This window comes from Coenobita brevimanus, chromosome 40 (assembly GCF_032717465.1).
Source record: "Coenobita brevimanus isolate Jiangsu-jjx chromosome 40, ASM3271746v2, whole genome shotgun sequence".
Lineage (NCBI taxonomy): Eukaryota > Metazoa > Arthropoda > Malacostraca > Decapoda > Coenobitidae > Coenobita > Coenobita brevimanus.
The window spans coordinates 8,855,308-8,882,571 of NC_136993.1; the positions used below are offsets into that span (position 1 = coordinate 8,855,308).

Consider the following 27,264-nt stretch of genomic DNA (forward strand, 5'->3'; position numbering starts at 1 on the left):
CTTATCTACAACACTCAAAAGACTTATACTCCTAAAGCTAGTACATTCATACTTATCACCCTTTCCTTTATACAACGGGATCACACAAGCACTTGCCCAATCAATTGGCACCATACCTTTCACAAAGCACACATTCAACAATCTTACTAACCAGTCAACAATAGTCACTCTACGACCCTTCAGGCATTCAACAGCACACCCATCCATACCGACAGCTTTCCCAGTTTTCATCTCCTTTACTGCCTTCTCCACTACCTCCGTGATCAAAGAATCATTCAACTCTCCCAACACATTTATTCCTTGCACCCTTTCATCTGCCACAATCTCAGCCACCTTTCCTCCTCTACATTTAACAATCTTTCAAAATACTCTGCCCATCTCATCCTTACTGCATCCATCTCAATTAACATCATTCCATCCTTCTGCTTTTATTCGCTCTTCCTTCCCCGACTCTCCCTTTCGCACCCTTTTCACCTCCTTCCAAAACATTTTCTTATTCTGTTGAAAATTCTCAGTCAGCCGCCTATCCCACCTCTCATCTGCTGCCACTTTAGCATCACGCACAGCTCTTCTCGTCCTATTCTTCCTTTCCTTATACCTCTCATATGACACCTCATCCTTCCTCTGCTGCCACACTTCATATGCACGTCTCTTCTCAGCCACAGCCATACTTACTTCCTCGCACCACCGTTCACTTCCTTTTCTTACACCACCACCCACACGTCTCACACCACACACCTCTTCTGCATGCCCCACCACAGCATTCTTAAACAACTACGATTCCACCTTCACACTGCCATTTTCCTGATCTTTCACTGCGTTCCACTCATCTTTCAATTTCTCCTGATACTCTATAATTTCCCTCTTTTATCCAACTCACTCACACTCAAAACCTCCCTGCCACACCTAACCCTCCTAGCTCTCACCCATCTCTTACCTACTCTTAACTTTCCCTCCACCAGGTAGTGGTCAGACATACCTCCACCCTCCTCTCTCAGAACTCTCACATCCAACAATCTTCCTATTACATTCCTAGACACAACCACATAGTCCATCAAAGCTCTATCAACAACCCTTCCACCCTCCTGTCTCACCCATGTATACTTATAAATATCTTTCTTCTCAAACAGCGTATTTCCAATCACCATCTCTCGCTCAACACACATCCCTATCATTCGTTCCCCATTTTCATTTCTTCCAGGCACACCATGCATACCAACTACGCTTTCAACTGCTACATTTCCCACTCTAGCTTTCAGATCTCCCATCATTATCAAATTCACATTCGCTCCAAAGCTCTGCAGACACTCATCAACATCATTCCAGAAAGACTCCCTCTCTTCTTCATCCCTTTCACTACCAGGCCCATATGCACTCACAAACACCCACAGCTCCCGTTCAAATTTCACTTTCACCCACATCAGTCTTGATGAGACCTCCTTCCATTCAGTCACACACTGCTGTACTTCCGGACTCACTAACAAGGCCACACCTTCTCTTGCCCTTCGTCTATCAACACTAGACAATCTTCCAGTCACACTTCCAAATATAGACTCACCCTTCCCTTTCATCTTCGTTTCACTCAAAGCTAACACATCCAACTTTCTTCTCAGAAACATTCTCCCAGTCTCCTCCCTTTTAGCCTCAATCGTACTACATCCACGCACATTCATAGACCCAATCTTCAGGGTATATATATATATATATATATATATATATATATATATATATATATATAGATAGATAGATAGAGATAGATAGATAGATAGATTATATATATATATATATATATATATATATATATATATATATATATATATATATATATATATATATATATGGCTGGTCCTCCATCGTACACTAAAACCAAATAGAAGTTATCTACAGGCACTTCCTTAAAATATAGTTCATACAGATAAAATGCTTGGTGCCAAATATTTCCCTTCAATGACTACATTAACTACTGTCACACGTGCTTTGAATATTATAGGTTATTGGTGTCCGAGCTGGAGGATGGCAATATTGCAGTTTTTGGTACTGAAACGAAAACTGTAGAAAATTTTACTGATTTCAGTTGGATAAATGAGGAGCGAAAACACTTCATTCATATATTTCTGGTTTATTGACAACTAGACAAGTAAAAACAAAACATCACCGAGGAATGACAAACCAGTGCATTTCACAAGCAATAATTAATTCCGGTAGGAGCTAGGTGGAGTTCCTGCTTTGATCGTGCCAGGGAAATAGTGGCAATGCCACTTAGGAACTTGCAGTAGATAGTTGTTGCTGTTCGTCTTTTTTTAGTGACTAGATTATAGTCCTGTATAAGAGGTACTCCAAGCTCGGCAAAGTCACTTACAACGGTAATCGAGCCCTGTACCTGCCGTGCTGACTGGAAGGAGAGGCCGTCCTCCCATTCAGCTGGGTGTCTGTCTAGGAAGTCCATATTGATGCCGAATTCCAAAAAAATCCGCTTTGAGGCATATGTGTTGAAATTCGCTGCAGTCTTATCTGCGATGACTTCCTTTGCTGCTAGGTCAACTTGAGCTCTCGGTAGAAGATTCTCGTTGTGTTCTTCCTTATGCGCGACCATCATCTTGCACTTAAAATCGAGGGGAATTGTCCCATTGAATACAGTGAGTCTGGCTACCTCTTCACTCAGGTACCACAGGTGATTGGTGAGTTTTTGCTAGCGACCGAGGCAATGCTGGAATCAGGAGGGGAGATCAGTCCTTTCAAGAATGCTAGACCTCCAGGTGGAGCAGCAGTAGCTGATGGAGCATCGAACCAGGGTTTGATATACAATACTTCTATGAGTGTATTGTCTCAGGCCAATGAGCTCAGCAGCAGCCATTTGAAACTGAGCTTGGAACCAATACATCTTGTTTCTGTAGATCATGCAAGCCATCCACCTTGCACGGTGAAGGGCACCTGGCCAGAAATTGAAAGACGCCCTTGGTGGAAGCTCGCCAAAGAGAATGGTGACTAACTCAGGAAGCTCACAGTAATCATCTCTACGTTGAACAATTTCGAGTTCCTTGATGCAAAATGACACAACTTCTTTTTTGCAACAGCAAAACGTACTGGCCACCGCAGGATCCAGGTCAATAGGCATTAATGGATCGAAGTTCTCTTGATCGATGGTTTTCCATCTTGATTGGAAATGCTTGAATGTGGGTTTATCTGCACCAGATGACGGGCCAAAACATGTGAAAACTGCTCCTGGAACCAATTCCAAGATGTTATGATGACATACAAAATGAAATTGTGAGCATGACAGTTGTTGCTGCAGAGGAGTGCATGCACCTAATGATGATCCAGTGTTAGTGTACTTGACCTTTTATCAAAGCTCATACCGACCACCTTCTCTGATAACTCTTAGTCCTTAACACATTGCATCACAGCAGAAGCTTGTCCAGTCCTTGTAGAAATCTTCGGTACACCAAGAAGCTTTTCAGTTCCTCTTGTGTCAGTGATAGTGACAGTGACTGGAACACAGCAACCTTCTCCTTACCATCATCTGGAAGGATTATCCCATCTCATTGGATGATAGGCTCCTGTCGCATGCAAAAGATTCCAGGATCATTCCATGATCGCCTTCTGCTGGGTTCACCTAAATCTTCTGATTGACGACCAATTAAGTGCCAACTCTGAGCATTCATGACCCAAGGCAGAAGCTACTACGGATAGTACATGAACTGCCAATCGGTAATTGATCTTAGTGTGCAGTCAAGTACTGCAGTCAGCTCTGATGTAACAATGTTTCTTGCATGGCACAACCTCTTTGCAGTGGTAGGAGTGCTACCACTCTCACTATCATTGGTTTAATCACTGCAGCTGTCACTGCCGTTTGGTATGTCAACACGACAGTCTCACTGCTCGTTCCTTTTTTAAATGCTGCACTCTCTTTGTCATAGACTGGTTATGTTGCAGAGCCTGCTCCTCTTTTTATGCCAGGATTTTGTCCATACTAACTATGGAGCCCTGATTCCTTTACTCTTGATGCACATGTAGAATTTGCGATCCTCTGGAACTTTAATTAGCTGAAAAGCCTCGATGTGGGCAATACCAAATAAATCATTGAGTCTCACTTAAAACTCATCTTCTCTGTTTATCTGTGGTGTAGATCGTCGAGTACTGCTTCACCTTCTTTTCCAACTTTGAAATACCATTCCGCTCTTCTGTAGTTGGGATTCGCTCCTTCTCCCAGATGCATATTGATTCGCAAACAACTGAGTTGCTGCACTTTTTACTTCCAACTTTTTGCATTGGTGTAACTTGAAATACAACCGCAGAACTACTACCCAAGATGAAAGACGACTTTCGTGTATCACGTCAGCTGGAAAGTCAGTCAGCCATGCATGATCCTGTTTTCGGGTCACACATGCCATGAGAGAACTAGAGACGTCCAAAACCGAAAGCCTAGAAAGAAATCAAACACGATATTGTTTAGTTCCTACTTGACGTAACACTACTCAACTGCTTGACAATCTAAGAGTCCAATCTTGTTTAGCTGAGGTTCGTTGTAGACGGTATTTTGATATACTCAATTTGAAATGATTTAATCAACAGTAAGAATATCAGGTAACTGATGAACGGCTTGTGGCTGGTCATTTATATACATTGCGGGTGTGGCTGTCTAGTTCAAGCCATGACAGAATGTTCTAGAACGTAGTTCCATGAGCCGGCTGATGTGTCTAATTAAATATATTAAATCTAACTAATTCAAAACTGTATATCTAATTAAGTGAGTGCAACTAAAATAATTCAAAGCATTTTTGAAATTTTCATAATGAATTTTGGGGATCATCCCAATATACTGTGTGTATATATTCACTTCATTTTCTCCATATGGCACCGAATAATAACCTAAATAACATCTTAACCACCTCAGTGCGAAGGCGATAAAAGCATTTCTTTTATTGTTTTTCATGAAATGCCAAAGGATTTATTTAGCCAGTTTGGGACGCATCGTATTCACATGTTAAGAGGAACAGGCAATGCATCACTTCAGTTATTCTCATACTTTTCCCCTCAGTAATTAATAGTTTATGTTTGGCTTTTACACAGAAGCATCTATGATGGAAGAGCTGCACAGTTATAGACCCACAACGTTGTCAGAAAGGGCGAGGTTTGTGTGGATGTGGCGTAGTGGACTGTCAGCCCGTGCTATTGCTCAAGACTGTGGTACGAGCGTCACCACAGTGTGCAGGTGGATCAGGCGATGGAAGCGGGAAGGAAATGTTAATACGAAATCCAGAAGTGGAAGATCAAGAAAGAAAGGCAGTGACGCTTCAAGCAAATCGAAGAACAAGCTTCGTTACAATCGGGACAGGGACAGTTTTATACACTCGGATGCCGAGTTAACTTACCAAGACCTAAGGAGACATTACTGGGACGGCACTTATGCAGATGATATGTCTGGAGGTCACAATCCGACGTACTCTTCATCATACCCGCACTGCTTAGATGATTCGGTATTTATGAGGAGTGATGGATTCTCGGGATGGAGGGACAGTCCTTAGGGCACGGTGGAGCACGAATCTGGGATGCATGAAAGTACCAAGGAAAAATGTCAGCGTTTCCGAAGTTCTTTATATCGTGAGTTGTTCAGATGCAAACATTGTATCCACACTGGTTGTTTACATTATGCAGAACATGGAAGCACAACAGATGTCATTGCCACAAGCGTACCCTGCTGCTGAACATAATTTCATTGCATAGAGACAATTTTTCAAGTTGTTAATCCCTTGAAATACATGAAGTACTTTTTGTTTTATTTTCAATTCCACCAGGAGATGGTATTCAGCTAAGGACGGCCCTCCCATACTGCAGGATTTAGGGAAGCCTATTTTCTAACCTCTCCAATTTCAAGTCTCTCCCAAGCTGAGTCAGATCGTCCTGAAGTAGCAGGGCAGATGTTGCTTACTGTCTGTCTTCCGTGCTTGGAGAAACCTCTGTCGATTCAGCTTACTTTTACAAAATTTCTGAAGGAAGCAAGCGTCCTCGACTTTTTAAAATCAATTGATATGTATATTCAATAAGAAAAATCGTTCTTTCATTTAATCATGGAAGCAGATAACAACTTTGTTCTATTATTAAGGATTTTATATATATTTCCGGGGCCATGTGACCGAGTTGTTGCTGCACCAAGTTACTATTTAATAATTGTGTTCGATTCCGAAGGTACCAAGAATAATGAGGGAGTTAAACCTGCCCTATACAAGATATGAGTTTCGCCATTTTTTTTTTATTTTTTTTTACTATCTCGATACTTCTTTATTCAACTGGTGAAGGAGTTTCGACGTGATGGAATTAAATATATATCTGTTTTATTAACCCCTTCCGTTAGAGATCTTTTTCAGCTTCAATAATATCGTCTGAAAGTAGCAAGAATAGAAAAAAAAATGCGCCATATTACTCGGCAACTTTTCAGTGAAAGATTGAGCCATTTTGTAATACTTAGGTGGGATTTTCAAACATACTTACGATCGCTTCCTTGTCATAATTCAGACTTGTTTTTTGCTGGAAGAACTAGACACATACAGGAAGAGTTTGCAATTCCCCTTCCCTCGCTGCCCTTAAAACAATCGACGACAATTTTCCTCTACTAAGTTTTTTCTAGGAGGAGCAAAGTGTATAGGAAAACAGTGCAGTCCCTTGCCCTTGTTTTTAACGAAAAATAAAAAAGGTACAACAAGGAATTAGTCTTAATTATACTTTAGAGTCCCACTTTTATATCATTAGTTACACTGTAACGAACATTCGACTTAATGACTTTTTGAACTTTAATATTAAAGTTAATTTATTCACAGTGTTACTGATATTTTGCAATGTTTGATTCTACTTAGTGCCGACATATTGTCAACAATATACACATCCTGAAGCTTGTCATTTAGTACCCTGTTATAAGTATAAATGTGTTTAAAAGCTTATATCCTTTAGTAATAGGTGGATGGGGGAGATGGTAGAAAATAATAACTTTTTTTTTTTATAGATAACAGAACAGAGGAAGGAAAAACTAACGTATAAAAAATAATCCATACACCAGATTAATGGTGTTCTCCATTCATAGAAAGTCTGTAACAGTTGGCCTTGAACAGCTGTAGGTTAAAGTTTAGAGGGAAACAACTCTGGGGTAGCGAGTTCCAAAGAGATGCAGTTTGGGTAATAAAAGATTTCTGATAGGCGGAAGATCTGCAATATGGCAGTGTGGCATTCCAGTCATGAGCACTACCAGATTTCCGTGTAGCACAAGGGAAGGAATGGAGAGGTGGCACAATGGATGCAACTTCGTCTGAGCATTTGCGATAAAAACATCTGTAAAATAATGCAAGGTAAGCAACAGTCCTTACTTGTCGAGGTTGTAGTTCATAAATTTATAATAGAAGAGTTCTTAATAATTCTAACAACTTTGTTCTGAAAATTGTTTATTTGCTTTAGTGCATCCTCTACACATACTCCACAAGGGTGAGCAATATTCCAGCTGAGAGTGCACATGACTCTCATAAGCTATAGCCAACTGCTCGTCAGTGAGGAAGCTACAAACTTTTTGAGGTAGTTTTAGCAAGTGATCTGACATGAGACATCCGGCTGAGGGCACTGTTAAGTGAAACCTAGAATTTCAATACTTTTGGAGACTGGAATATTAGTAGCACTGACGGTAATAAAGTAATCTGGCAATATTTGTCTAATAGTAAAGTGTATATAATTGGTTTTATTAGCATTCACTGATCCTAGATGGGTCTTAATTTATGAGGATGGCTGCACCTAGTTGTGAGTTAGAGATTTAGAGATATTAAAGTTTGTGAATGGATGTTAAGTATGAATGAACTGTGAAGTGTTGAGTCATCTGCATATGAATGGATGGGATTATGGGTAACAAATATGAGATCATTAATATGATTTAGGAATAGGGTTGGAGCCAAAATTGATCCTTGTGGCATGCCGGTGTAAATTGAGTGGAAAATGGAAAACCAAACAGAAAAACAACATGTCTGACACCAGCACCCACCCAGCCTTGTAGATCACCTCAAGATATCTCAAAAGTTGTCCTGTCTTTCGATATACCCTTTCAAGACTCAGATACTCCACAGATACATCAGAGATGTATACTGCACGCACCTCAGACACATCCCAAACATGCTCCAGTTGCACAGCAAACATACTACCAACATCCTGAACTGAACTCTCTTGTAGCAGGGAGAGAACTAAACTGCTTCGAGCAGCTTCGTGCACGAGATAAATATAATGAAACTTATCATTACTGAATATATAACTAAATATGTTGTTTTCTCCATGACCAGATTTATCACCAGTGATAAATAATATCTTACCCAAATTATTTACTACAAGAATTTATTTACAAGAAATGTGCTGTCGTGGGCGGGAAATTCAAACCCGAAATCCACGACATGAGTAAAGCTCTGTACCAAGTTAAACTAAATGATGTCCTAATATAAAAAGAGAAAGTTTTAAGGAAGACTTGTTTAAATAGTAAAATAAACAAAGTAGTGCAGGAATGTGCACATTCAGCTGACCAGTTGTTTTGTCTGCAACTCTGCACCAGGGAATGTAAGTAGAATCTTTGCTCTTAGTACCGCATGATGTCCACCTACTTCAGTAAAACAAATTTGGAAAAGAAAAGAGATAAAGGTAGAAAGCATGATGATGATTTCTACCAGGAACTGGTTGAAATGGAGATGCACAATAAGCTGGTAGAACGGGTAAACAGATTGGAGATGGCTTTTCAGAATGAAAGAGATGAAATTAAAAAACAGCTGCACATGCAGAGGAAAGAAAAAAATTAGGAAAGGTAGTCAACAAGAAAGACACAACAACAGATGAGCTGACAGTAGAAGTGGATTCACTTAGAAGGATAATTAGTGAAATGGAAAGTACAGTAGTCAACCACAAGAGTATCATGGAGGAGTTCAAAAATGATACAGAGACAATCAGGCAAGTAAGCAGTCTGCTAGATCAGAGCAGTGATATTGAGAAGATACCACAGGTAAATGAAGCGATTCAAATCTGCAAAAATGATGTGGAAACCACTCATGCTGAAATAGTGAAAGTAAAGAAAGACTTAGAAACAAGGGTTGAAGAAAAAAGCATTAAAAAGGAAGTGAAAAGAATAATCCAAAACTATCCTTAATTGGTCAGAGATTCAGCAGATATCAACAAATCAATAGTAATCACAGGTATAGAAAAGGAAAAAATAAAAAAAACAAGATCTCGAGAGACAAAAAGGAGATGGCAAATGTAATGGGCATATTGTAGGAAGTATCAGAGGAAATCTGTAATAAAGACATAGAAGAACACAAAAGGTTAGGGAAATATGAGAAAAATAAATCAAGGCCCCTAAAGGTAACCTTCCAGAGTGTAAACACTGTGGAGGAGATACTATAAAATGCAAAGAAACTCATGGAAAAAGAGGAATTCAAAAACGTATGGATAAAAAGATGCGTAACTCAAAAAGGACTGGAATTACTAAAAGAGAAGAGGAAGGAAGCAAAAACAAAGAACGAGGGAGGATCTGAGGAGGAGAAGAATACATCTTTTTACAAAGTAATTGGATTGCAGGTTCGAAAGTGGCACATAAACAAGTGGGAATAAAAAGGAGGAAGGTAGTAGACCCAAGTTATGACAAGTATGTAAACAAGATGGTTAAGCTGATGTACTCTAATGGAGATGGAATGGTATCTAAATCATTAGAGCTGAATGATTATATCAGAGAAAATGAACCTCATATGATATGCCTAATTGAAACAAAACTAACAACAAAGATATGAAATGAATCCTAAACTTAGAGGACTACAATATAAAGAAGAGATAGGAACTTAAATAATGGAGGAGGAATTATAATACTGACAAAGAAAAATCTAAAAGTCAAAGAAATAGAAGTAGATATACCCTTACCACTACAACTGATTGCAGTAGAGATCTATACATCTGTAGGGAAAATAATTGTAACAAATTTATACATGCCACGCAGATCAAACACACGGGAAAGAGGAGAATATGAGGTTCTGGTAGAGAGTACAATTCAGGGTTTAAGAGCATTACTACACAGAATGGAAGGGAAATCGGAAAGAATTATACTAACTGTAGATTTTAATACAAATATAAATTGGAATGCTCTAGATATAATAAGCCAAGAAAGCTGTTGGGACCAAAAGCTCCTGGATCTCGAGCAGGAGTTTTTCCTAACGGAACGTGTAAGGGCAAGCACCAGAAAAAGAGGACCAAATGTATCCTCAGTGTTAGATCTTATGTTTACCAGGCAAGAAAACGATTTTGACGAGTTAATGTATCACCCTCCATTCGGCAAAAGCAACCATACAGTACTAAATTGCAACTTCAGGACTGCATATGACATAGTTACCAGCAATAAAAGTTACAAAAAGAGCCTAAATTATAAAAAGGGAAACTACCATGACCTAAAGAAGTACTTCTTAGAAACAGATTGGGAAAAGGAGCTTAGAGGACAAGATTTAAATGATACATAAAGAAAATCCTGTGAAATTTATGAAACAGGAGTACAGAAGTACATCCCACCTCACAAAGAAGCAAAAAAGTAAATAAAGAAATGGTTTAATACAAAATGCAAAAAATCAAAAGGAAAAAGGGACTTTTTGTGCAATAGGTACAGAAGACACAATTGTGAAAGGGCATACAACAACTATAAACAGACAAGAAACGATTATACAAGAATAAGGAGGGAAGCCCTAAAACAGTTTGAGAAGGACATCATAAATAAAAGTATCAACTGAAGCTATTTTACTGCTACATCAGAAGCAAAACCAAAGTACAAGATAAAATACAATCCATTAAGGATGAGGGGATCACCTATACACAAGAGAAGGATATTTATAAAGCAATAAATAAGAATTTCCAATCAGTTTTTAAAGAAAATAATTTTGAGAGGGACGATATGGAAGATGCATGCCCACACATTTTTTTTTTAGTAATAACAGAACAGAGGAAGGAAAAACAAATGAATAAAAAAAAAACTCATACATCAGATTACTGAAGGGAAACAACTTGGGGAAGTGAGTTCCAAAGAGATGCAGTACAGGGAATGAAAGAATTCTGATAGAAGTTGTGCAATATGGCTGAGTGACATTCCAGTCATGAGCGCTACCAGATGCCCGTGTAGCACGAAGGAAGGCATGGAGAGGTGGCATCATGGACACAACTTCATCTGAGTGTTTGCCATAAAAGTATCTGTAAAATAATGCAAGGGAGGTAACATTCCTTTTTATTTGTAGGGGAGGTAGTTTCTTTATGATGGCAGGGTTGTTAATAATTCTAACAGCCTTGTTCTGAATTTTGTCTAGTTGTTTTATTGCAACCTCTCCACATCCATTCCACAAGGGTGAGCAATATTCAAGCTGAGAGTGCACATGACTCTTATGAATTACAGCTAACTGCTCGGCAGTGAAGAAGTTACGGACTCTGTATAATAATCCAAGTTCCTTTGAGGCGGTTTTTCCAAGTGATCTAACATGAGAGGTCCAGCTGAGCATTGTTAAGTGAGACGCCAAGAATTTCAATACTTTTGGAGATGGGAATATTAGTAGTACTGAATGTAATATACGAATCTGGCAATATCTGTCTATTAGTAAACTGTATATATTTAGTTTTACTAGCATTAAATGAGACAAGGTTGTTTTGTCCCCATTCACTGATAGTAGATAGGTCTTGATTTATGGAGATTGCTGTACTGAGTTGAGTGGTAGAGATATTGGACTTTGTAACTGGGTGTCTGAGTGTGAATGATTTATGTAGTGTTGAGTCATCTGCATATGACTAGATGGGATTGTGGGTGACAGATAAGAGATCATTAATATGAACCAGGATCAGGGTTGGGGCCAGAACTTATTCCTGCTGCATGCCGGCGTTAATTGAGTGAAAATTGGAATATACATCATCTATTTTTACTTTTATTTTCCTGTCACTGAGATATGAGGAGCAAAGGACGTTAGTTCATAACAATGGAGTTTGGACAGCAGGGAACGGTGCCATACTCTATCGAAAGCATTAGAAATATCAAGGGCTACTGCATGAGTTTCTCCATGTAGGTCATTTGATTGATGGATGGTATGAGTTAGGAGACTGAGTATGTCAATGGTGGATCTTTCGTGGCAAAAACCATATTGTCTATCACTAACTAAGTTGTTGGATTCAAGATGTTTAACAATGTGCTTATTAATTAAAGTTTCAAATACCTTACCAAGAGAAGATGTGACTTCTATTGGTCTGTAATCAGAGGGATCAGAGGAACTTCCTTTCTTTGGAATTGGGTGGATATTGGCTTCTTTCCATGAATTTGGGAAAGAAGAAGTACGTATGCATAGTCTGAATAATTTAGATAGAACAGAGTTAAGTTCAGGGGAACACTTTTTCAAAACAATTGGCGGAATTCCATCTGGGCCTGCAGCTTTGTTGGTGGGTAAATTATCTAGGATACATTTGACTTATCTTGTCTGTATTTTAAATGGAACAGTTTCGGGAGAGTCAAGTTCTAGTACTGGGACGTTCTGGCTGGCATCATCTATGGTAGATTTTCTGGCAAATGTACTGGCAAAAATATCTGCTTTCGCACGTGGGTCATTTATAATGTTGTCATCTGAAGATTTTAGTGGGGGAATGGATGATGATTTGTTAAAGTTATTATTGAAAGAATTGAGAGTTGACCAGAATATTCTATTGTTATTAGGGTTGTTAAGCAGTTTTGATGCTTGCTTTTGAAGAAAGTTTGATTTAGCTAGATTTATTACAGCTTTTGATTTCTAGCAATATTAAATTGAGAGAGTTGTTCAGATATACAAATATCAGAAAAAGACATACAGGAGGAGTTAAGTAAATTATACAAAGGAAAAGCAAATGGTCCTGATGAAATTTAATGTTGGGTGCTACATGAATGTGCAAATGAGTTAAGTAAACCATTATCTTTATTTTCAAGAAAGCCTTGAGAGAAGGTAAACTACCTGATATTTGGAAGAAAGCAAAGATTGTTCCCTTATTCATGAAAGGGAATAGACAAAATCCACTCAACTACCGACCTGTATCACTAACCATTGTTGTAAGCAAAGTATTAGAAAAGCTGATAAGAAATGTCTGGGTAAATCATCTAGAAGAACACAATGTGATAACAGAAAGACAGTTTGGTTTCAGAAAGGGAAAATCATGTGTTACTAATCTGCTGAGCTACTATGACAGAGTAACAGAAACATTACAGAAAAGAGAAGGATGCGTGGACAGTATCTATTTAGATTTCAAGAAAGCATTTGACAGAGTTCTGCACCAAAGATCTTTATGGGAACTGTACCATCAAGGAGGAATCCGAGGTAAACTGTATTGTTAGTTGCAAGATTTTCCCAAGAAAAGAGAAATGAGAACAGTACTAAGGGGAAATTACTCATCATGGAGGGAAATGACTAGCAGAGTTCCACACGGCTCAGTACTGGCACCAATCATGTTTTTAGTGTATATAAATGATATAGATAGCAACATTGGCAATGAAAGCTATCTATATGTTTGCTGATGATGCAAAAATACAAAGGAAAATTGCTAATGCAAACTCTTGTAAAGAGCTACAAGAAGAATTAAATAAACTTCATGAATGGAGCAATACATGGCATATGGAATTCAATGTGAACAAGTGTCACGGAATCAAGTTTGGTAAAAGTGGAAAAAGACCTGATTGGGATTATAAGTTAGGAAATAAAACCCTACACACATCAGAAAAAGAGAAGGACCTAGGCATAAACATAAAAAACAGACTATCTCCGGCTGACCACATCAGTGAGAAGGTGCAAATATGAGAATAGCATTCACATACATAAATGAAGGCATGCTAAGAAAGACAATAACATCATTCATCAGACCAACCCTGGAGTATGCGTCAGTAGTCTGGAGTCCTCATCTCAAAAAACAAATAGAAGATTGAAAATGTTCAAAGGACCGCTAGAAGATGGGTACCAAACCTATGGAATCTAAGCTACGAAGAAAGATTAGAAAAACTGAATGTACCTACATTACAGGAGAGAAGGAAAAGAGGAGACATGATTATGCTATATAAATGCGTATCAGGGAAGGAGAAAATACACATAAATTTTTACATAACGTTTGGGGATGCATCAGCAAGAGGACACGCAAAAAAGTGCATAAAAAGAGTGGCGTTAAAGACGTAAGGAAATTTAGTTTCCCAAATAGGGCAATTGATCAGTGGAATGCACTACCGAATGAAATAGAGTGTACGAAAACAATTCATAAATTTAAGGATATGTACGATAAAAATGGTTTATGACACGGGACAGTACGAGCTTGACTCAGTCCTGTAAAGATATAATTAGGTAAGAACAATCAGGTATGAACACCCCCCCCCCCACACAGAGAGAGAGAGAGAGAGAGAGAGAGAGAGTAGCTTTAATAGCTGATATTAATATTATCTCTATAATATTATGTTCAGCTTTGGAGAGAGATTTTGGGTTGGATAGAGTTGATGCATCCTTCATTAATCCTTTCATTAGAGGAGCACCCTCTTATTTGAAGATATTAGTAGTAGCAGAAATAACAAAAAAAAGACATCGCCCTATCGACGAATATCAATCTTATCATAGTACTGGGTACAGGTGGAGTGAACTGCACAGTGAAGTGGCACTGCTACTTCTGGTCGAGTATGTTGCTGCTGCTGTGTGCTGGTATGACATATCACCTCCATGCATCACCTGAATCAGCCTCGAAGGGAAGGACACTCTCCCATTCTCAACATCCACTGTTTGTCCACACTTCACATCCAGGCATTATCCAAACCTACAATAACATCTCGGGTAGATTAGGATCCACAGCAACTGAAATAACGGGTTTGGGGCTTCTAAGTTCACCTTTACGAAGGTAAGTAATAAGATTAATCGGTCATCAGGTGATATCTGCACTCACCATTAATTAATACTGTTATTAAAATAATACCAATGTTGCTGTATCTTTTGCTAAGTCTGTCAATCGTCACGTCTCTTCCTAAAAACCCAGGTAACTTCAATATGACTCACTTTGAGATTAGGACCAGCACCAAACATCATAGCTTACAGTACAGTACATGCACGCACAGCCACACACAACAGCACATGTAGAGGGAGTGACAAAGTTATAGAAATTACAAATACAAGGACATGGATGCAATAGCAAAGGTGACTGGAACTTATGTACTGTACGTGGATTAACACAAGAAGTAGAAGAAATGTTGCTTTGATGGATTTTGCACGATAAATTTTGAGAATATGCAGTGAGAAAGAGGGGGACTGAATTTGCTGGATGGATTCAAGGACAATGGGAGAGGGAAATATAAAGTGGGAATGGAAAGGAATATCATCTGAGAGTGGCGGAAAAGCATTTAAATGAAAAGCTACGGCTAAACAGGCGATGAGAGGAGTGTGTGTGTGTGTGTGTGTGTGTGTGTGTGTGTGTGTGTGTGTGTGTGTGTGTGTGTGTGTGTGTGTGTGTGTGTGTGTGTGTGTGTGTTTGGGGGGGAGGGTCTGTTAAAATACGAAGGAAAATCTAGGCAAACTTGTCGAGGAGGTGGAGAAAATTATGAAGGTAAGGGAGATGGGAAAGACAGCTGAAAAGGGAGGAAAGGAGTGGATCCTCTTATGAGAAGTCTGACAATGACATATATAACTTAATAAACCTAATAGTTGGACGAAGAATGCCTCACTACCTTTGCCAAACATACCACAAAGAAAACAGAATGGACGATTAATTTCAAGAAACACACAAAAAGCGCATAAGATAGATTAGGATATATGATTGCATATCTGTAACACTGAAGTGCATTGTGCCTCTTGACATGCAAAAACAAAATGAGTAATGAGGAGCTCCTCTCGAATGCATTCAGCACCCCCTCCGCACTATGCACTGCACAGTTTCTTAAGATAATTCACCTTACAGCAAGGAATTAATTGATACAAATGCTAGGAAATGCATAGGAAGGAGAGGGCTCATGAGTCAGCCTCTTGCTCCATCGGTTATCCCTTATTCTTTCTACATTGCCTGCCCACCTCCATTTCTGTTCTTTTATAATTTCTATAATATCTTTGACTTTAGTCTGCTCTCTCATCCAAGTTGATCTTTTCCTGTCTGTTAAAGATATTTCCAGCATTGACCTTACCATTGCTATCTGAGAACGGATTAATTTATTTTCCATCGATTTTGTCAGTTTCCAGGTCTCACAACCATATATCATAGCTGGAATATTACATTCGTTACATACTTTTTGTTTCACACTAACTGGCAAGCTACTTTTCATAATGTCTATATATTTACTGAAAGTTTTCCATCGAATTGTAATGCATTTTTTTATTTCGCTATCATTATCTTTCGTTAATTTTAGTATTTGTCCTAAGTAACTGTACTCCTCGGCTTCTTCAAGAATTTCCCCGCTTATTCTGATGACGCTTTATGGTGTTTGTGGATTGAACATTAGCTTTACTCCGGTTAATCTTTAGCCCTACTTTGAGACTCTCTCTGTTCAGGTCATTTAACATTTCTTGCAGTGTCTCTGCTGTTTCTGAGATTAGGACAATGTCAACTGCAAATCTAAAATGGTTTAGCTTTTCTCCGTCTATCTTCACTCCTTTGTTTTCTAGTCTAGCTTTCTGAAAATACTCTCTAGGCATGCTGTAAATAATTTTGTTGAAATTGTATCTCCCTGACGCACGGCCTTCTCAATCGTTCTGAGCTCGTATGTAATTTTACTATAGCAGTTCCCTCTTTATATATGTTTTTGAGCAGTTTTACAATGTTCTCATTCACTCATTGTTCTATCAAATGAATTTATAATTGCTATGTGTTCCTGGGACGTACAGAAAGATCTACCAGCGTGTCATAATCTCCACCCCTCAAGTCAACAATCTTTTGGACACCAGCTCTCCTCTCCCCATTGTCGTCTGAGCACAAGAGTGTCTGGACTGTCCTTTTGCTGAAAGCATACCATGCTGAGCGCTGTATGGTTGACAAAACAACATCCACTACACCCTTCTTTTGCAGCCTAACTAGCCACAGCTGAAACAAGATGTGGCGTGGGCCTTCCACTCAAGAGTGTTTTACTTTGTTGCTGAACCAGCAGGGGTAGTACACGCCAGTGATGTATTCCAATCAGTCTTAAGTTGTTGATGGTTTTGTCTTTAAGGACATGTTTTCAAACTCATACACGATAAAGCCTGTTTGCTGTTGCCAACCACCTTGAATGGCTAACTGAACCTAATTCAAGAAGGGCTAGACCTTTGAGAAGTTCTTTGGCTTGTGTGAAGAGAGATCCATTACAACATTTGATCAGAAGAGAGATCCATTACAACACTGTCACTCAGTGAAATATGAGGCTCTCCAATTCAGACTTTGGTGATGAAGGATCAATTTCTAATTCTGTAGCACTGTCTAGCCTCTTGCCAATGTCACCTGTCCACTTATTAGAGAAGGTCATCCTATCCAGTGCTGTGATCAAGTGTCACAGGGGTAACTCGTTAGTGTGGAGGACACAGACCAACCCGATCAGCTTACGGCAAAACTTGACCTCTATCCAATGCATGAAACCATCCTCCTAGCCGGTGTTAACGTTTGTAGAATGACCTCCAATGGCCTGCAGGTTTTTATCATTGCCTTTCTTCTTTATGAAATCAACAAGATTATCAACAATAATTTCAGCATTTTTTTTTCTCTTTGAGCCCTTCTCAGGAGTGAAGTGGAAGAGGTATCTTCCACCTGGCTCACGGCACATAACATAATGATTTTCTTTGATGACGCTGGAGAACTGACGATTTGAAGTGTCTGCTTTCAGAATTCATTTAGTTGTATCTTGACGGCCGTCAAAGAAGAAGCAGTATATTTCACCCTTCTTACAAAGAGATAAATTTCCTGATCCAGGGATTTCATAACATTTTCTTGAACCTTTTTGACTTCATTGTGTTTAAGTACAAGTCTTTTGTCTTCTTAACCCTCCTCAAGGTACACCTGGGTCTGACAGACCCGGGCAATCTTTTCGATGGTATATTTCAGTAACTTATAGATGCCTGGAATCCCTGTCCTTCTCAACAGCTTCCTAACTTTTTGTGCCCATGCAGGGTGTAGGGGGGTTACTTTAGTGTATCTCTGTGTTTTTGCAGTTCTGAGTGAGAATTTATCACTATGAGTTTGCAAGTTGATTTTGTGTTGTGTGGGATCCACTATGTCCAAAATGAAGGTCCTCCATCCCTCAAATTGTGACACAAGTGCTAGGCTCATGGTGTTCTTTGTTTTCGTGTATGGTGACTGAAAAAATGAATAATAATAATTTGGCATTTTTTTATAAGTTTTTTAAAATGTGGAGTCTAATGAATTAAAACGTATTCACATAGTTTTGTAACTGATAAGACCTAATACATTGTAGGATATTCAGGAATTCATTAAAAAAATATGCGTGACACTACTGTACAGCATTTTTTTAAAGCTGTGTCTGACAGACGCAGGTGTACCTAAGTTGTAAGCGAAACTGTAGGTCTACTTGTGAAGGGTTAAGTAATCAAGCTGGCATCCGTAAAGGCAGCAGTGGTGATGGCAGATGTGGCACGCTGGCCAACAACATATTTGATGCTATCACCATTTACTTTTTTTAATGTGTTGTGCTCTGGCTTATTTTTATTGGAAGTGGAAGACGTGCTTGGTATTTCTAATGTCACTTCGTAACTTTCTTCATTTCCATGTTGAGCATCAGCTATTTGTTTTAATTTTCATCATCAGAGAAAATTATTTCATTTGATGGTACTGAAACATCCTGCTTACGTGTCCACTTATATTCAGCAAGCCTTCTTCTCTCGTCTTCTTGTCGCTTCTGCTTTTTGTCTTGTCTGTTGTGCTCAGGCAGATCTGGCAAGCCAATATGATATGGTTCAGTAGAACCAATCTTGTCTTGTCTCATTGATCTTTAATAAAGCAAGTTCTTTCACAGGGATCTTCATCCCTCAGGGTATATACAGTTAATGTGAGCTTCTTTTGTGCAACCAGCTCCTGCAGGGCAGCCAAATTCAGAGCAGAGATTTGTCAAGATTTGCAGTGGAAACCTCTTTGACATCCATCTTTCCACTCACAAGAGATTTGCTTTTGACCTGCTCCCAGCTCTCTTCGATCGTGTTTAAATTGTGAGTCGTGAATTTACAACGGTGGTTACCCCCTGGGGGTAGGGGGGTTTCAAGAATACTCCCCCAGTATCCCTGCTTGTCGTACGAGGCGACTAAAAGGGTTGGTGGTGGGTTAGTGCCCCACCCCGTAAAAAGAACTAACTAAAAAAGCAAATAAAGGGCCTCGGACCCAGACGGACCATACGTTGACGACTAAGGAACGGACAAAGGGCATTCTGAGGGTAGGAACGTGGAATGTGAGAGGAGTGAATGATGAAGTGAAAGAGAGAGAGATTGTCCAGGTGCTTGAGGATGCAAAAGTGGATATATGTGGATTGACTGAAACTAAATGGGAAGGTGAAAGGATGAGAGAATGGGAATACGGTGTAGGTATATGTGCGGGAGTCAGTGAGAATGAGAGGGCAAGGGAGGGAGTATGTCTGATGATAAGCAAGAAGTGGAAGGAGAATATAAGAGAGTATGGAACAGTGGGTGCAAGGATTGTATGGGTGAGGATGAAAGTAGGTATACAAGCATGGGCGATTGTATGTGTGTATGCTCCAACAGAGGATCGAGTGGCAAGAGTGAAAGATGAGTTTTGGGAGAGAGTAGAAGCATGTATGGACAAGTTTGAGAGGAGCGAGAGAGTGCTGTTGATTGGAGACATGAATGGCAAAGTTGGGAATGTACGAGTGGATGGAGTGGTTGGTCAGTGGGGTGTGCCAGCTGAAGTAGATGGGAATGGTAGTGCTTTGGTGGACATCTGTGCTGGTAAGGGGTTGGCAATAGCCAACACCTACTTTCGTCATAAGATGATCCACTGGTATACATGGAGAGTAATGAGGAGGATGGATGGTAAACTTGTTGAACGAAAGGCAATGATAGACTACGTGTGTGTGGATGAGCGAATGAGAAGACAAGTGTTGGATGCAAGGGTGTGGAGAGGGTGGGGGAATGGAGTCTCGGACCATCACTTAGTGATGGCCAAGGTAGAGCTGCAAAGGAAGTGGTTGAGGAGGCGAAGGGGAAGACAGGAGGAAGCAGCTCCTGTGAGAAGAGTGGAGAAATTGCAAGATAGTGAGAAAAGGACAGAGTATAAGAGCATAGTGGAAGAAAGATTGGGAAGGTATGAGCTAGAGCAGATGGAAGGGGTGGAAGACGTATGTAAGATATTCACGGAAGAGATAAGCGCAGCGTGTGAGGCAGTTTGTGGAGTGAGGAGGAGATGCAAGGGTGTGCAAGGGACAGCATGGTGGAATGATGAGGTGAAACGAGCTGTGGAACAAAAGAAGAAGGCATATGGTGAATGGTTGGCGAGTAGAGGTAGGGGAGAAGATGAGAGAGAGAAGAGAGAGGTATATGTGAGCAGGAGAAGGGAGGTTAAGAGACTGGTGAAGGAGAGTAAGAAGAAAGTGGATGAAGAGTTTGGGAGGAATCTGAGTGTGAAATGGAGGGAGAGTAAGAAATTGTTTTGGAAGGAGGTAAAGAAAGTAAGGCAGTGTGAAAGGGGAAATAGTAGGGGAGTGAAAGATAGGAATAATAGATTGTTGGTGGAGAAGAGAGAGAAATTGAGGAGATGGAAGGAGCACTTTGAGGATTTGTTGAATGTAGAGAGTGAAAGCAGTGTCAGTATAAGTGGTTGGGGAATGGCTGGGAGAAGAAGAGATGAGAGGAGGGAGGAAGAGATCAGTAGGTCGGAAGTAGTGGAAGCGATGAAGAAGATTAAGCTGGGAAAGGCACCAGGAATTGATGGAGTGTGTGGTGAAATGCTTAGGTATGGGGGTGAGATTGTTGTGGAGTGGATATGGAAGTTGTGTAGATTGGCTTGGGAAGAGGGAAGGGTTCCAGAGGACTGGAAATCAGGTATAATTGTTCCTCTGTACAAAGGAAAAGGGGAGAGAGAAGTATGTGGTAACCATAGGGGTATTTGCCTTCTTAGTGTGACTGGTAAAATATATGGTAGAATACTCATTGATAGGGTTAGGCATATGACAGAGGAGCTAGTTGGAGAAGAACAAGGGGGATTTAGGAAGGGAAAAGGGTGTGTAGATCAGATATTTGTTCTAAGATGTTTAGTGGAGAAGCATCTAGAGAAGGGAAGGAAAGTGTATGCTGCCTTCATGGACTTGGAGAAAGCTTATGACAGAATAGATAGGCAAGGTATGTGGAAGGTATTAAGAATATATGGAGTGGAGGGGAAATTGTTGAGTGCTGTGAAGAGTATGTACGAGGGAGCTAGGGCTACGGTGCGAGTGGATGGTGAGCTGAGTGAGTTCTTTGATCTCAATGTGGGACTGAAACAGGGGTGTGTAATGTCTCCATGGCTGTTTAATATATATATATGGATGGGGTTGTAAAGGAGGTACAAGGTAGGGCAGTGGATGTGGGGGTGGCCCTAATGAATGAGGGTGAGATTTGGAAGCTTCCGGTGTTGCTGTTTGCTGATGATACAGTATTGTTGACTGAAGATGAATGGGAGTTGCAAGGTTTGGTGAATGAATTTGGGACAGTGTGTAGGAGGAGGAAGCTGAAAGTTAATGTAAACAAAAGTAAAGTTATGGTGTTTGAGAGGAATGAAGTCACAGAGTGTGCAGTGAGGTTGGATGATGAGGATATGGAGAATGTGAGTGCATTCAAGTACTTGGGTAGTGTGATGAGTAAGGATGGAACTTTGGGGGATGAAGTACGTGAAAGGGTACAGCAGGGAAGAAAGGTTGTTGGTACACTGAAAGCAATGATGAGAAATAGGGAGGTGAGTATGGAAGTTAAGAAGTCACTGCATGATGGTACTGTGATCCCTACCCTGACGTATGGAAGCGAGGCGTGGACATTGCAAGAGGGGAACAAGTCAAGAGTGAGAGCAGTGGAAATGAGTTACTTGAGAGGAGCATGTGAAGTGACGTGGAGGGACAGGTTGACGAATGAAGAAGTGAAGGAACGTTGTGGGGTAGATGTGGATGTGGTTGAAAAGATTAGGAGAAATACACTGAGGTGGTTTGGACATGTGGAGAGAGTGGAGAATGAAAGACTGACTTAGAGGGTGTATGTAGGTGAGGTGGAGGGAGGGAGAGGGAGGGGTAGACCGAGGATGAGGTGGAGGGATGGAGTTGAGAGGTATATGAGGGAGGGGGGGTGAGTTGGGGGGAGGGGAGTCAAATGGTGGGTGACAGAGTGACTTGGAGGCGGTTTGTCTGCGGCCACCCTTTGCGGGATTAGGGCGTCGGGCTATAGATAGATAGATAGATAGGTTACAAAAGAAGTGTTTGCTCAGTCCCTTTTTTCAAGCACTTTATGGTGAATGTCCTTAGCAAGACTTGCTGCTGGGTAGTTTCTCACACCCTCGCTACTTTGTTCTCTTAGCAGTAGCCTATATCTCAGAACATCTCGCAGAGTTGCGAAATCAGAGTACAACAACTCTGCCAGTTCCAATTAGGTTGCTCATATACGTGAATGTCCCCAGGCTTTTTCTCTTCTTAGAAGTCATTGTAGGTCAGTTCCCACAGGTTAGGTTGATTTCAACAAGTGAACTAAGTTAAAACAGAAGTGCATTTTATATATATATATATATATATATATATATATATATATATATATATATATATATATATATATATATATATATATATATATATATATATATATATATATATATATATATATATATATATATATATATAAATAAATGAATGTAGGGAAGAGTAAAGTGATGGTCTTATATATATATATATATATATATATATATATATATATATATGAATATAGGGAAGAGTAAAGTGATGGTCTTTGAGAGAGGTGAAGTTAGTGAATGTACAGCGAGGTTGGATGGTGAGGAATTGGAAAATGTGAGTACATTTAAGTACTTGGGTAGTGTGATGAGTAAGGATGGAGGTTTGGAGGGTGAAGTGCTTGAAAGGGTACAGCAGGGAAGAAAGGTTGCTGGTTCTTTGAAAGCAGTGATAAGAAACAGGGAAGTGAGCATGGAAGTGAAAAAGTTACTACATGACAGTATTGTGATACCAACTCTAACGTACGGAAGTGAAGCTTGGACATTGTTGGAAGGACACAAGTCAAGAGTGAGAGCAGTGGAAATGAGTTATTTAAGAGGAGCCTGTGGAGTCACGTGGAGAGACAGGCTGACGAATGAGGATATAAAGGAGCGTTGTGGTGTTGATGTTGATGTGCTAGGAAGCGTTATGAGGAACACACTGAGGTGATTTGGCCATGTGGAGAGGATGGAGGGTGAAAGACTGACGAAGAGAGTGTATGTGAGTGAGGTGGAGGGGGGAAGAGGGAGGGGGAGCCCGAGGATGAGAAGGAGGGGTGGGGTGGAGAGGTATATGAGAGAGGGGGTGTGAGTTAGGAGAAGGGCAGTGAAATGGCGGGGGACAGGGCGACTTGGAGGCGATTTGTTTGTGGCCACCCCAAACGGGATTGAGGCGTCTGGCAATATATATATATATATATATATATATATATATATATATATATATATATATATATATATATATATTCTAGGGTGGTCCTTATTGCTATGGAGGAAAAATCATTTCAGGAATAATTTGTTTGCTGGAAGTGTATATTGTCAGGTTATGTGTAAACTCCTGAGAAACCAATTTTTAGCCGAATTGGGTGATATTTACTGGTGCCGCATCTTACCCAAAATTTGAGCCTAATAAGCAAAAGTTGTGGGTAATATTTTCCCCCAGAGCAGTTGCGCTCTCTACTTTATCATAGTTATCCCTTATTAAAGGCAGAGGAAAACTTGAGACCGTTGTTAATTGTTCAAGCGATTTTAATATCCCAGAAATTACGTTCTCTTTAATAATCCTTGTTATTGATAAATTAAATGCTACTGCGTTTAACCCCCGTGGACAACTATACATTGTAAATACATGTAATTATGTGGTATTTTCCACTGACCTAAACTGCGCTGTGCGTTACACTAGAGTCAAAATTAGCTGACACTGCCGCGGAAACACAAGTTGTGGCACAGCAGGGTAGAGCTGTGTTACCACAAATAACTCTTCCGGAGTTTGATGGGGAGCTGAACTGGAAATCCTTTTGGGATCAGTTCAAATATTTGGTACACGATAGAAAAGATATCCCTAAAGTCAGCAAACTTACGAATTTGTTAGGACGGGTCAAAGGAACACCATATCAACTGATAAAGGAATTACCAGTAGAAGATAAAAATTATGATGTAGCCTTGACCATCCTTAGACAAAACTACGAAGTCAGGGAGCAAGTTAAAAATCAATTGCTGAAGGCTCTAATAGAATTACCCACGCCTAGGCACGATTTTGATTCCTTGCAAAAATTTACAATTGCAATAAGTTGTAATGTAAAGGCCTTAGGTACTTACGAAGATAATAAGACATCAGATTGGGTGCTTTCAAGAATTGTGTCCTTAAAGCTACCACCGAAAACCAAGGATGCTTTGTATGGTAGGTACCAAAATGATAATTTGTCCTGCGAAGAGATTGAGGAAGGCTTGATGCAACTCTGTCAACATTTGCAAGGAACATTAAAAACTACTGAGGTCAAACGGAAGACTGAAATAAAGAAAAAAACCACTAACCAACTAGTTGGGAAAGTTAAGTCAGAGATGACTAAGTATGTGCCTAAAGAAGAGATAGGTACTTTCCTTAGCACCTTAAAGGCTGAGGATAAAGTATTAAAGCCGAGGAATAGACATGCTGAGGATATTAAGGAAGTAAAACCTTCCATGGTAAAAGACAGGAAAGTTTGTGTATTTTGTGGTGAGCAACATTCCAGTGCATCTTGTCAACAGTATCCTGATTATGCTTCTAGAGTAGGAAAGCTTCAGGAACTGGGGTGTTGTATAAGCAGTATGAACTCCGAACATACTGCCGTGGACTGTAAGACTAAATTAAATCTTTGCTTTAATGCAAAAAAGATCATCATAGTGCTTTATGCCCTAGGATGAAAATTGAGGTTCCTAAACCTGCAAGCGTCAATATGACAATTGCAATAGGGAATGCTCCATTAGTAATACCAGCTGCAGTACCAATAGCAGATGTGAAAGTATTGTTTGAGAATAGAAACCAATTAGTATGTACCCTGTTTGATACGGATGCTCAGAAAACTTTCATTTCTGCAGACATTGTGGAGAAATTAAAGTTACCAGTTATCGGCAAGGTAAATCTAGCCATTACAGGATTCATAACAAATAAGAAAGCTCAGTCTTTTGATTTAGTTAGACCTGTAATACAATTAGGCAGATATAAATGCCGTATAACAGCAGCTGTACTTGATAATATGGAGACAAGTATATACATAAAAGGATTGAAGGAAACCTCTGATCATCTACAAGGTTCAGGGATAAAGTTGGCTAAACGGAATGTGGAATCAGATACTGTGGGTCCCATAAAAATGATAATTGATTCTGCTTATTGTGGAAGATTCCTACATAGGGCTTTCAAAAGGAATAAGGTACAGTTGTTCAAGAGTCCAGGAGGTAACCTTATTATGGGTCAGTTGCCTTTTCCAAAACAAGTTAAAGTAGAGGCCAACCAAGTAGACTCAGTCTTTGTTACCCCTACACAGTCATTGATGGTAGCTAGAATAGGTGCAGAATTAGAACCTACTCAGATAAATGACTTGTTGGATGAAAATATTGAACCTGTACACAAACTGTGGGACCTAGACAGTGTAGGTATACACTCTGAGAAACCAACCCCTGAAGATAAAATAACCTTGGACTTGTATAATCAGTCTGTGGAATTTAAGGATGGACAGTATTGGGTAGGATTACCATGGAAACTAAACCATTCAGAGTTGCCAACAAATTACCAAGCAGCTAAAGCTCAGTTAAATTCTCTTCTAAGAAAGTTGAGAGATAAACCAGAACATCTGACCCTATATGATAATATTATAAAGGATCAATTGAAGAATAAATTTATAGAAGAGGTAGAATACCCTGTTAACCACAAAGATGGACACTACCTACCACATCATGCTGTAAGCAAGGATTCAGTAACTACTCCCATAAGGATAGTATTCAGCTGTAGTAGTAAAGCGTCCAAGGAATCAGCTAGCTTGAACGATTGCCTATACTCTGGACCTACACTAACAGAGAAGTTAGGGAATGTGTTACTAAGATTTAGAGAGACACCTTATGCTTACACAGCAGACATTAGTAAGGCTTTTCTCGGAATAGGACTGAGAGAGGAGGATAGGAAATTTACAAAGTTCCTCTGGCCTCATGATCCTCAAAATGAGGATAGTCTATTGAAAACTTACTGTTTCCGATCGGTGCTCTTTGGCTCTTGTGCTAGTCCCTTCCTACTGTGCAACACTTTAAAGCATCATTTTGAAAATGCCAAATGTCCAGAAATAGGGCGGGCTTTTTATGGGGATAATTTGCAAGGTGTTGCTGACACAGAGTCGGAAGCTTTGAAGGCTTATGAAGTAGCCAATTCCGAATGCGGGAAGGCAAATTTGCCGTTACAGAGCTGGAATACAAATTCACCGCTTTTGAGGGATAAAATACAAGAGGACTATCCAGATTCCGACATTCCCAAAATTCAAAATGTGTTAGGTCTTAACTGGGATACAACAGCTGATATAATAAGTTTGAAACCAATTAAGTTCTCTGATGTCACTCTCACCAAGAGGTCCTTGTTAAGTCAGGTATCCAAGCTATTTGACCCATTAGGGTTGGTCAGTCCTATAGTTATTAGGGGCAAATGTTTAGTACAGGAGGCTTGGCGAGAAAAGTTAGACTGGGACACTGAATTAGGTGAGACATATGTGGAACAATGGGAACAGATTAGAAAGGAGTTTGAAACAACAGCAAGCATATGTATTCCCAGGGAAATTAACAGTAATGAGAAGTGGCACTTACACATATTTTGTAATGCTTCTCAAAGGGCCTGTGGAGCAGTAGCTTATTGAGCAACAGGAGGGGATAGTAAGATTATTATGTCCAAGGCCAGAGTTGCGCCAATTAAAGGAAGAACCCTACCTCAAATGGAATTAGCTTCCACAGAAGTAGGAACTAAATTGGCCAGGTATATAACCACTACTCTTGATACTCAGTTTGAGGATATTTACATATGGACTGACAGTGAGATTTGTCTTTACTGGATAG

General features: G+C 39.8%; 1 protein-coding gene across 1 annotated transcript in view; it reads right to left on the bottom strand.

Moving 5' to 3' along the window:
* Positions 1-3,398: 3,398 nt before the first annotated feature.
* Positions 3,399-27,264, bottom strand: part of LOC145397279 (52 kDa repressor of the inhibitor of the protein kinase-like) — a 32,585-nt gene continuing 8,719 nt past the window's right edge. Inside the window, exons 2-3 of the mRNA XM_080270476.1 lie at positions 6,848-6,903; positions 3,399-3,520 (exon numbers count right to left, since the gene is read on the bottom strand). Of these exons, the coding sequence (XP_080126602.1) occupies positions 3,399-3,520; positions 6,848-6,903 (178 nt within the window). The remainder of the gene's footprint in view (positions 3,521-6,847; positions 6,904-27,264) is intronic.